The sequence below is a fragment of the Podarcis filfolensis genome, assembly GCF_964270895.1.
Source record: "Podarcis filfolensis genome assembly, chromosome: 4".
NCBI lineage: Eukaryota > Metazoa > Chordata > Lepidosauria > Squamata > Lacertidae > Podarcis > Podarcis filfolensis.
Genome location: NC_139607.1, coordinates 26,610,448 through 26,623,476, shown reverse-complemented (window position 1 = coordinate 26,623,476; position 13,029 = coordinate 26,610,448). Strand labels below are relative to the sequence as shown.

At 42.3% G+C, this 13,029-nt stretch overlaps 1 protein-coding gene across 10 annotated transcripts in view; it reads right to left on the bottom strand.

Moving 5' to 3' along the window:
* The window catches only part of MCF2L (MCF.2 cell line derived transforming sequence like), a 116,942-nt gene that overhangs the window by 85,811 nt on the left and 18,102 nt on the right, over nucleotides 1–13,029 (bottom strand). Inside the window, exon 1 of one of the 10 annotated variants that reach the window (XM_083610482.1) lies at nucleotides 6,625–6,972. The exons of the other annotated variants lie outside the window; for them this stretch is intronic. Within the exon in view, the coding sequence (XP_083466608.1) occupies nucleotides 6,625–6,703 (79 nt within the window). The 5' untranslated portion in view covers nucleotides 6,704–6,972. Of the gene's footprint in view, nucleotides 1–6,624; nucleotides 6,973–13,029 lie in introns of those variants that run through there. 10 annotated transcript variants of the gene reach the window in all.

Here is a 13,029-nt window from a genome sequence, read left to right as displayed (position 1 = left end):
ACCACAGTCAACTATGCTATACAAAATGAGGTATAGATATTCAATCAGGTGTACAAAACTCAAAACTAAGTAGTCAAATATGCCCCCAGCAGGCAGAAGGTGGTGGATCTGACTGGTACATCTCCAAGTGACTTGAAGCAACTGTTTACAAACTCCCAGCAATTTAACAATAGATATTAATCTGGACCCTGCTAAGTACTGCAGAACCATTATCTGCAACAAGTAGCAGAACATCCATGAAGGACCAAAATGGATGACAAGTTCTGTGACACTTTTTTGGCAAATTGCTTTGATGATGAGCCTGAATACAACACTGTATTTATCAGCATAAATAGGTTGGCATGAGTCCTTTGGAAATATACCAAAGCAGACAAGGAGAAAAAAACAACAACAGCAGCATGATAATGCATAAGGAATTATAAATATTGATGAAATGTTTCAAAGAATGTGCTGGAAAAGCAAGGGTCGCAATTATACATTCCCCCCAGATAGATTGTGGTAAACCACAGTCTATCTTTTATGTGAGTTCACCTACATTAGTAATTAAATTAGGGGAGAAGATGGGAAATTCCATCCTCCTGGCTCAGTTCCTGATCAGTATAAAGGGTGTTCAAAGGATTATTTCTTCTCTCTTTTCCTTGCTCTCTATTCAACTCAGCTTCATCTGCTGAAGGCCACAAGATCCTGGCTCACAGCCCTGGATGGATTAACTATGAACTTTATTCCAAAATGCTAGGGAACTTTGAAATTCTCAACAAGATGGGCTGGAGGAAGGAAGGCCAAATCTTCAGTTAGGATGGGATTGAAACAGAAAATTGTGATTGCTTTGTCAACTCAACTGTAATGCAATTCTTACACCATTTTTAAACCATAGGAACTTATATTTCCCAATTCCATTGTGTTATGTTGCTATCCTTTCCAGATTTCACAGTAATATGCAGATAACAATAAGCCTTAAACTGAAACACTGGACACTAATAAACCACTTGATTTGTTTCAGTTACAGTGTTTAATCTATGAATTTCTCTCCATCTCTTTGGGCTGCAAATTACCAAATCTGAACCCTGAATGGAAGAGCCATTTAACATTGGTGCACTGACCAGGAATTGGCTGAATTAGATCCCAAATTAATAATAGATCATCGTGTACAAAAATACACCTTTGAGCACTTCAGTTCCCATTGCTTCCAATCACCCTTTAGGCACAAAAAACCTATTTCAATCCTCACAGCAATTTTTAAAACAGAGAATGTACACAAATAGATATTCTCATGAGAGATTGCCAGTGTCAGAATGAATAAGAATTGCACAGTTACATTAAAATTAAAATATGCAGAAGAGCAGCCAATGAAAACAGATGCAAGCAACTCCAGTTGTTCAAGGTGTTAAAATGAGATCAAGAGTAAATCTGAAATTGTTTGATACCTTAAAAGCCAATCCAAGGGAACGGTTAGCCTTCCAGCCTTAGAGGTTTTAATATGGTCGATGACTTGGGTCTTCCAAGAGAAAATATGCTTTAACAAGTTATATTTATAGTCAGTGTAGTGCTACAAAAGGTGAGATTTCACAGGAACCAGAACCTGAACATTGCTCCAGGGCAGCGAAACTCGCCAAACATTACTAGTCTAAAAACAGTCTTAGATCTTAAATTATCATAGACAGCTTAGTACATTAGAAGTCAATGAAGAAATCACTACAAATCTCCTAGAATTTTACCAGCTACAGCTGATATGTCAATTACAGACGACCTTGGACAGGAATATTCTGGCCACAGTGATCCATGCACTGGTAACCTCAAGATTTGATTACTGGAATGTGATCTGTGGGCGGCTATCCTTCAGCCTGGTCCAGAGGCTCAAGGTGGTGCAAAACAGACCACTTGAACTGCCTGCTTGCTCAGGCCCATCACCCATTTCACTTGGCACTCCCCACTCTTAACATCTCCACCCAATCATCCTTCCTTGCCTCTACCCAACCATCTGAGTTCATCACTGCAGTAGGAATTGTTGCACACTAGATAGAGCCATAAAGAAAGCTGATCGCCAAAAAATCGATGCTTTTGAATTACGGTGCTGGAGGAAACTCTTGAGAGTCCCATGGACTGCAAGAAGATCAAAGCTATCCATTCTTAAGGAAATCAGCCCTGAGTGCTCACTGGAAGGACAGATCGTGAAACTGAGGCTCCAATACTTTGGCCACCTCATGAGAAGAGAAGACTCCCTGGAAAAGACCCTGATGTTGGGAAAGATTGAGGGCACAAGGAGAAGGGGACGACAGAGGATGAAATGGTTGGACAGTGTTCTCGAAGCTACGAAGATGAGTTTGACCAAACTGCGGGAGGCAGTGGAAGACAGAAGTGCTGGCATGTTCTGGTCCATGGGGTCATGAGGAGTCGGACACGACCTAACGACTAAACAACAACAGATAGAGCCAGTTGCCCACCTAGCTTGCCTTCCTCTGCTCCCCCTGGAAAAGGCAGGCTGGCTGGTGGGTAGGCTGAACCTTGAACAGGAGAACTTCTGTTAAAGCTGGGGGTCTAAAGCAACCTTTGGTTGCAGATCCCACTTGTTAAATTGTGAAATGTGGATGGGTTTTTAAATATAACTTCCACAAGGCATTTTACTGGAAGCAGAGATGAGCTTATGTAAATCCCACTCCCTGATGGAATCATCGTTTCCCTCCCCCTTTGGGTAATTTACATCTGTTAACTAATTGGGATGTCTGTCCCAGAAGCATAGGGACCACGGAGCAGCAGCAGCAGCAATTTTCACATTGTTAAAACCACTGCACTATCAACTAGATTCTATGCTGAACTTCACTGCAGTAGCTTTAACTCCAGAAGGGGCCAGCTACTATTCAGTTTGGGAGCTGACGATGGGAATCTGTGTGATATTGTTGATTGAAAAGTTGGAGATTTTTACAATAGGAGGAAAAGCATCCTTCCCCATTATAGTTTGGTGCTACTGGGCATATCAATACAGTGGTATCTCTGCTTAAGAACTTAATACTTTCCGGAGGTCCATTCTTAACCTGAAACTGTTTTTAACCTGAGGTACCCACTTTAGCTAATGGGGCCTCCTGCTGCCGCCGCGTCGCCAGCGCATGATTTCTGTTCTCATCCTGAGGTAAAGTTCTTAACCCATGGTACTACTTCCGGGATAGCGGAGTCTGCAACCTGAAGTGTTTGTAACCCGAAGCGTTTGTAACCCGAGGTACCACTGTAAGGCTCTATTCTGCATGTGCTCCCCTCCCTTCCAATCCTTCAAGTTACTGACATGTGTTAAGGTGACTAGCGGTTGGGCAGAGGTAAAACTACTGGAAAAAATGAAAACTCGCTATGTCTGTATTAATTTGGAGCGGTGTGGTCATTATTGAGAAAGAGGGAAATGTCATTAAAATCAGATATATAGGGAAAAGCTGGATTTCTCCCTTCCTATTAAGAATGGTTCATTTGTTTTGAAATATTTAATATGCACAAACCTTTTAAAAGGCTGTTAAATCAGTACTGGTATTTTACTAAGTATACTCAGAGACTGTATACATGCACATGATCATTGCTTTGATGACTTCACAATAAGTTTCAAGAGTTGTCGGGAGACAAAACAGCAGAGAAATTTCACCCAGTAACTCCAATATGCATTGTTACAGCGAACTGTGTGGTAAATATAGTAATTTTCTGCAAATACTACTACACAACGGCAGGTGGATGTAAAGTATTCTTCCCTGCTCCCAGCCAATGGGAAATGCAAACTGAAAACTTAGCAGCAGACATGGCTATGGCTCTTTCTATTGTAGGTGCTAAAGACCATTGTACAGTTGACATTTTACTAAGTACAATGATATACAAGCAACTCCCTGTTTGCATGGGGGTTGTGTTCCAGGTCAATGCGTTCATCAGTGGTTGTGTGTAAGCTGATTCTGTCCTATACCGGGGCCGAAAGTGGCATGCGTGTTAGCAGTCCTGTGTGTCTTGGTCATACACAAAATGGCTTCTCTCTCTGTACATGTCTGCTCAGAAGTATGTTTGTGTGTAATAGGCCCTACTGCCAGGTATGTCAGCAACCATTACTACCTCAGCCTAGAATTGCCCTATGGGGTTCATGCACCCTTATAACAGCTGTGTGGAGGGCAGAAATTCAACAGAGTAAGACTTTTGTACTATTTATTTTTTGAGCACACCACTCTGCCCACAAAAGAGGACACAAATCTGCATATGGCACAAAGCCCATGCAAATCTGAGACCTCTTTTGTGAGTGGTTCAGAGGGCCCAATCTACATACAGCAGGCACAGGTAAACTCGCCCCTCCAGATGATGGGAGTTGTAGTCCCAAAACATCTGGAGGGCCAAGTCTGCCCATGCCTGACATTCAGTGTACTGGGTATGTACACCCCCCCCCCCGATAAATTACACTCATTTCTGCATAATTAGCACTATAACATTTTATGAAATGCAGGTTTCTGGAGCTTATATGAATATGTAGTGTTATGAATTTGACGAATAACTGTCCTATTATAAACATATTGCCTATACCAAAAACCTAAGCCTTTTTAAAAATTATCACACTGACTTCTAGCATTATCTATGTAGCAGGTCTTGCAGAAGTTAAAAGCAAAACTCTTTTGACCTTGACTATGTCCTTAGATTTAGTCCTATTGCAATATTTGCATTCCTGGAACAGACACACTTTCCTCCCAAAGAACTCTGTTAAGTATCTAATTCATTCAACATGTACTGCTCAAGTAACCTTAATAATAAAAAAAGGAAATAGAAATTTATAAATAAAAGCAAAATTCCCATTTCACAACATATTTTATGGGAGCTTAAAATATATTACATAGTAGGAAGCACAAAACCTGTATTACGAGGCACAGCAAGTCACAGATGAAGTTTAATGTTCAATTTTTGTGCACCCAGAGATAGAAAGCACCATCAAAAATTAAGAGTAGAAACCACATCACAGTGTGCACACACAACCCTACCTTAGCACTAATAAATAATGTATAACACTTAAGAACATACTTGGTTAAGAAATGTTTTTATTAGGAAGAACCTTTCAATGCACTCACAGAGCTCAGAGTGGTTTACAACAATATGAAAACAATCCAAGAAAAAATAACAAATAAAATCTAACAGCAACAAAGCAATAAGAAACAGAAAACGTTCAGCAGAGAAACCAGACGAAGATTATCAGCCATTTGCTCATTTTAAGCAAATCCTTAATACATCTAATCAGTACAGCTCTACTATCATCAGCCATTTTGTTAATTATCTCAGATACTTCGTGAAAAAAATGAAAGGACAGTTCGGAACCCCGGCAGAAAGGAAACAACATTAATAGCACGGAATGACAAGGAAGTAGGATGTTTTTATGTCCTTATGCTAATAGCACATATGAGGAGGGCTCTGGGGATATTATTACAGTATGGCATTTATACCTATTCACACAGCAAAGGACGGGGAGAAATCGGTGTAAGAAAATCTGTACAGTATCCAACCTTCTTTCTGGGTGATGTTACTGTTTCCTGTGCTACTGAAAAGCATCACAGATTACCATGTTTGATGCAGGGGGTAAACCTAGAGAGAAAGGATGAATGTGACAAAGTCCCTTTCATCATCCATCCTTGCTATGCTCTCTGGTCCATGGTAGTAGTTAGAACACGGGCAAACAAGTCAGTAGTTCAAATTTCAGCTCAGCAATGAACTCACTAGTTTGCCTTAGGCAGGCTGCTGTCTCTCTGCTGCCTCCCCAACGTAGTGTATTAACAGGAAGACAAATACTAGCCTACTTAATAGGCTTGTTTAAAGGATTACTTGGCTAATATATGTAAAGCATTTTTGGTACGGAGTCAAATCTTTATGCAAAATGGTAACGCACGGACGATTCAATTACTGGAAAGGAGCTTCTTCCACTGAAATAAGATGGAGCTCCTTTCCCATTGCATGGATTGGACTGCAACTCTTGTTCCAGAGCCCTGGATTGCTTGTGAAGAACATACAGGGGGAAATGCAAACTTGTTTTCAAATTAAGCAACATCTTCTCTTCAGTTTCAGATATGCAAAACTACACACGACACACGTTAGTGTAGCACCTGCCCATTTAATTGTTTCATGAAAGATGCATAGGGGAACTTCTGGAACTTCCGACACAACTAAGCAGCTATTAAACAATGATAAAATTCCTTAAACAACATTAGGTTTTTCAAGAATCTATGACTGTCTTCCTGATTCAGAAAACAAGTCCTGCAATAAAACATTATTTAAAAAGCCGGTCTGAAGCCAGGCTAAAATTAGCTCACAGCGTCCCTCTGTCGCACAAGTAATTTCAAGGTTGTATTTTTAGAAAGCAATCTTGGGAGAATCGCGATGGTTTGTACCTGATCTCTAGGAGCCATCTATGAACAAGTGTACATTTCCCCTGGATGCTTCAATACAGACCTTCATTTGCTAACAAAGACTGTTCAAGGCAAGGTCAGGTCCTAGCATCAATCAGCAGATAAAGTTTCCATCAACAGACATATGTAATTATCATGCCAATTACAACCAGGTTTTTTTTTAAAAAATCTTATTAGAAACACCAAGTGTCAAAAACACATTACAGTATTTAAGACCTGCAGCTCCTCCTACCAGTGTGCTGAGAAACAGCATACAATCTCCAGTCCAATTCTTCCAAAGCCATTTCTTCAGTTTTTAGCCAGCATCTCATTCTCTAACAAAGGCAATGCACAGGAAAGCATTCTTCTCCCCATCATCAAGTAGAAACATTATGGGGGGGACCTACAGCACTGCTTCAACAGCACTGCATTTCAGTTACTGCACACAGACACCCCCCACCCTCCTTCTCCATATTAGCTCAAAAGGAGGTGCAGGAACCCTTCCTCCGCAATGCACAGACAGGAGGGATGCTGTGGAGAGGCAGAGTCACGAATGATAATTACATCAATATCGCTTAAAAAAAAAAAGTTATCCCCTCCTCCATGAAGCAACCCCACCACCCAGCCTTGCTCCCACGCTGAATCGCTATTAGATGTCAGAATTAACACGACGCTTTCATTAGCCAGCTCTCCCTCGCTGGAAGAGTTAAAGCACATCCCAGCGTTGCTCTGCTTTAGCAGCACATCTATACTGATGCTGCCTGCTGTTTCCTTAAAAAGAGGAAAGCTAACACAGCTTTGAAAGATAATACAGCTCTGAACAGAAAAAGGGGAGGACACAGAATTTCCCTTCCATTGGAAGCAGCCAAGGAAGCCTAGTTTAGATGAAATACTTGTTGTTTTTAAATTTCTGCCTGGTTGGGCTTTTTAAAATAAAATGAAATGAATGAAAACATAAATCCAGTGGGTCAAGTGCTATTGACATTTGGTTGTACTGTATCCCTTAAGTCTTTTAATCAGTGTTGGAAACTGGGATAGAAAAGCTAGGAGCCAAATGGCTTCTGGGACCTGGGTTGTGGGAGCCATAATAATAATAATAATAATAATAATAATAATAATAATAATTATTATTATTATTATTATTATTATTATTTATTTATACCCCGCCCTCCCCAGCCAAGGCCGGGCTCAGAGCGGCTTACAAGCAATAATAAAAACAAGATGAATGATTACAACTTAAAAACAAAAATAAAATACAACATTAAAATAATTGAACATTAAAATATTAAAATGTAGCCTCATCGCAGGAGGAGAAGGAAAAGAAAAAAGAAAGAGAGGGAGGGAATCAAATTGGCTCCAAGCCAAAGGCCAGGCGGAACAACTCTGTCTTACAGGCCCTGCGGAAAGAAATCAGATCCTGCAGGGCCCTGGTCTCATGAGGCAGGGCGTTCCACCAGGCCAGAGTTGAAAAGGCCCTGGCTCTGGTTGAGGCCAATCTAACTTCCTTAGGGCCTGGGACCACTAGAGTGTTGTTATTTATGGACCTTGAGGCTCTCCGTGGGGCATACCAGGAGAGGCGGTCCCGTAGGTACGAGGGTCCTAGGCCGTGAAGGGCTTTAAAGGTCAAAAGCAGCACCTTAAATCTGACCCTGTACTCCACCGGGAGCCAGTGCAGCTTGAAAAGCACTGGGTGAATATGCTCCCATGGCAGAGACCCCGTGAGGAGCCTCGCTGCAGCATTCTGTACCCGCTGGAGTTTCTGGGACAGCTTCAAGGGCAGCCCCGCGTAGAGCGAATTAAAGTAGTCAAGCCTGGAGATGACCGTCACATGGATCACTGTGGCCAGGTCGGGGCGGGAAAGGTAAGGGACCAACTGCTTGATGCGGCGAAGGTGGAAAAAATGTCGCCTTGGCTGTTGCTGTAACTTGCGCCTCCATGGACAGGGAGGCATCAAGGATTACACCCAAACTCTTAACGGAAGGCAATGGCACTAATTGGGCCCCCGCAAGAGAAGGGAGTTGGTCCCTCATCCCCATGCCATCCCGACCTAGCCATAGGACCTCTGTCTTCGAAGGATTTAGTTTCAATCGGCTCCCACGAAACCATCCAGCCACAGCTTCCACGCATCTGGTCAGTGTGTTCGGGGCCGAGTCGGTGTGGCCATCCATCAGCAGATAGAGCTGAGTGTCATCAGCATATTGGTGACAGCCCAGCCCAAAGCTCCGGATAATCTGGGCAAGGGGGCGCATAAAGATGTTAAAAAGCATCGGGGAGAGAATTGCGCCCTGCGGCACTCCACACACCAAGGAGTGGCGCGACGACATTTCCCTCCCTAGTGCCACCCTCTGTCCCCGACCAGAGATAAAAGAGCACAGCCAGTTATGGGCTATGCCCTGTATCCCCACGTCTGCGAGGCGGTGGTCCAGAAGATCATGATCGACCATGTCAAAGGCTGCTGACAAATCTAAAAGGATAAATAGACTGTCTAGTCATCACTGGGGGAGGGGGGAGACAGTCAGCAACACTTTTTATTTATTATTTTAATAAGCATGAATTAATATGCAATTCACGTAAGTGACACACTGTTAATACCACATTTTTAGCAGAAATTGTTAATACATGTTTCACTGGGTGTTTACAATAAAACATATTGGTACCGTACTTCAGTTTTCAAAACACTCTACTCTTTATTGTTAAAACTCCCTAACGTATTGTCTATCCTTAACATATACAGTGCTACCTCGGGTTACATACGCTTCAGGTTACACACTCCGCTAACCCAGAAATAGTACCTTGGGTTAAGAACTTTGCTTCAGGATGAGAACAGAAATCGTGCAGAAGCAGCAGGAGGCCCCATTAGCTACAGGGGTGCTTCAGGCTAAGAACAGTTTCAGGTTAAGAACAGACCTCCAGAATGAATTAAGTTCTTAACCTGAGGTACCACTGTACTTCGAGGCTTCAAAGCACATACAGAGGTACCTCTGGATGCGAACAGGATCCGTTCCGGAGCCCCGTTCGCATCCTGAAGCAAACACAACCCACGTCCGCGCGTTGCAATTAGCTCCTTCTGTGCATGCGCGTGACGTCATTTTGAGCGTCTGCGCATGCAACGAAACCCGGAAGTAACGCGGTCCGTTACTTCCGGGTTGCCGCAGAGCGCAACCCGAAAATTCTTAACCTGAAGCTACTTCAACCCGAGGTATGACTGTACATTTGAGTAATACTTGAGTGTCAGCTAGGCTCAAAATATGGCACCCAGACTTTTGGAAGTGCTCGCAATGAATAATCTTTAGGAGCAAAATACGCCTGGCGCCCTGCTAATTTCGAACCCTGCCTTCAGTTTAAGAACGGCTTCAAGTTTACTGAGCTGAGAGAGTCTCAGCCATTGAGTCAGTAAGATCAGGTCAAAAGCCATGGTGGACTCAAGTAGGCATAGTCCTGTGATGGTCTTAACAAGGTACAACGCTGGCCACATATACTCTTCTCACTCCTTCCACTGGAACTCAGCATGCTAAACCGTAAAAAGATTGGGAAGGACTGGGGAAGAGCCTGTGATTTAGAATGAGACCTGGGCTCAATTTTTCTGATTTACTGAGGACAAAGATCTCTTTCTCAGCCTTGCTCTTTTCACAGAACATAGACAACAGATTCCACCTCCTTCTTAAAGCTTGTGTGTTTCCCTGGACATAATCCCTTGGCCATTAATATTGCTATGACACAAGCTTGAATTTTTCGTGGAGGGTGGTAAAAAAATGTTTTAATACAAAACAGCATTTAATTAATCTAATTAGAATTAAATAAAAATAAAATAAATTCCCCAGGGACTCCATGGTTCCCTCTTCTTCACATTAGAAACTCCCACAAGCAAAGGCCTTACTTGACCTAGGCAGTTTGGCCCAGTGCTGGTGAAAATTTATAGTTTGAGATGGGCAATGGAAGACGGAAGTGTTATGATCTTTGCAAAAAAGAAAAAAACAGCCATGTTGTTTCAGATGAGCACTATTTAGTTAAGACAAAAGCCACATTTTAAATTATTATTATTAATAATGATGATAATTTGATTTATTACCTGCCCTTCACCCTAAGGTCCCAAGGAGAGTCACAACAATTTAAAGTACTACATTTTAAATAAAATACCTTGCTTAGAAGCCATTTTTTACTATGTTAGTTTTGGATTTATGAACATTAGAAAATTGAAATCAATTGACTGAGATTAAGCAGTCAAGTGCTGCATAAACCAGGAGGTAGACAACATGGTGAACTCCAGAAGTTGTTGGATTCCACCTCCCATTAGCACATAATAGCCAACAGGAATTATGAAAGCTGTAGGGCAACTCAGTATGAATTATGGGTGAGTAACCTACCCTTGAATTATGGTGCTGGAGGAGACTCTTGAGAGTCCCATGGACTGCAAGAAGATCAAACCTATCCATTCTGAAGGAAATCAGCCCTGAGTGCTCACTGGAAGGACAGATCCTGAAGCTGAGGCTCCAATACTTTGGCCACCTCATGAGAAGAGAAGACTCCCTGGAAAAGACCCTGATGTTGGGAAAGATGGAGGGCACAAGGAGAAGGGGACGACAGAGGACGAGATGGTTGGACAGTGTTCTCGAAGCTACCAGCATGAGTTTGACCAAACTGCGGGAGGCAGTGGAAGACAGGAGTGCCTGGCGTGCTCTGGTCCATGGGGTCACGAAGAGTCGGACACGACTAAACAACAACAACAACCTACCCTTCCTCTACAAAACCAGAATGCAAGCTGATTTTTGCTCCCATGTGTGGGAAGGCTGTGACGAGGAACCACAAAAATACGCAACCCTTTGTAGGTTGCCTGGAGCCCTGCATGGTGTGGGTCCTGCATTATGGGCTTTCCTTGAACTAGAGATAGCACACATGCAGGAATGCAGACTAAGTGCAAGACCTGTGTCTTCAATAGCTATTTGGATCGAAAATTTTGGAAGGCTGGCCTGATTTGCTCAAATATCCACTAATTATTTCTTGAGCCCCGGTCCCTGCATCACAAATAGTGTGAGGATTAACACTGCAAACGTTAATGAGGCATTTTTGTTGTTGTCCTTATGGGTTACTAGGATATGTTAATCTTAGTTCTTGCAGAACAGAGTACTTCCTATAAATAACATGTTCTTAACAAATTCCACTTCCCGAAGGCAGCAATCTCACCAGGAAACCTCTTAAGATACCCAAACCCACATTTTCCCTTTCACGGTAGTTAAATTAACCCAAGAGTAAAGCCTTACTGCTTTTAAGTAATGAACTCTCCATTTACTGTAGCAGAAGTTACAACAAATAACACAAACTTGAAGTACCCAGAGGCAGTTGAACTGTGGGATTTTTCAACTGGTCTGATGGCAGAATCCATAATTCACAGCACACTATTAGTTTTATTTATGTGCCTCAACTATTTTAAGTCCCAGGAAATTTATTTCCTTTTTAGCCTTAGCTATTTTTTCCCTTTTAAGAAAATTAATCTGATGCAGTAAGTAGCGAATAGAAGAAAACTCAATACCACTTGGTATTCAAGTCCAGATTTTTACTCTGCAAAAGACATGTCAAACAACGAAGTGATGATTTAAAAGATTATGGCCTTACCAGTGGTCCTGCTTGGATCACAACCCAGAAGGCAGCTACATTTATGATCTACAGCTTTTTGAACCTCAGATCCCCTGTAGTCAAGTCTGACCCTCTGTCTAGGGTTGCAGCCTGAGTATTAAGAAAACCATTTGAAAGCCCCACCCTATCCCAAAATCAGCAGTAATATTATATCCAACCAAAGTATGTACATGGTATACTGTATACCTTTTGAGTTCTCCTATGTGTATAATATAATAAAATTTATCCAGGGTGAGAATAGAAGATTTTTTCTTTGTTTCTGAGAAAAATACACAACATTAAACAAAGCCACAAAGACTTGCGAAGTACCCAGACTAAAATGAACTTATAATGTCTGGTTTCAATGGATTTTTCAACTGCTTAACTCAGTCTATTAGATAAGTTCATGAAGATACCAACAAAAGCTAAGTTCGGTGATACAGTCATACCTCGGGTTGAATGTGCTTCGGGTTGAGTGCGTTCGAGTTGCGCTCCGCGGCAACCCAGAAGTAACAGAGCACGTTACTTCTGGGTTTCGCCGCTTGCGCATGTGCAGACACTCAAAATGACGTCACATGCATGCGCAGAAGCGGCGAAAAGCGATGTGCGTGTGTGCAGACGTGCCGTCACTAGTTACGTTTGCTTCTAGATGCGAACGGGGCTCCGGAACGGATCCCGTTCGTATCTAGAGGTATCACTGTATTCACAATACCAAGAGATGCTAGTAGAGTTGTAGATAGATGTTAATAAAGTTGTAGACAATGAAGTTGTAGACGACAGGGTGCTGGCGTTTTGCACCTGTTTCGCTCTGGCACTCCAAGTAATCAAAAGGCCGCTGTTCGCCCCTGATGGGGCCCTTTAACTGGGGCTTGCAGGTACACATTCCCAAGGTAGTTTTCCGGCCTTCTTCAGCGATCTAATCTCAAAGTCTTGATATTTATATTGATATTCAATCTTATAGAGAATACTCTTTCTTGGTTTAAGCTTAAGAGACTGATTTGCTTAGCCTTAGGCTGGGTAGTTCGCAAGTCTTTGTGGCTTTGTTTAA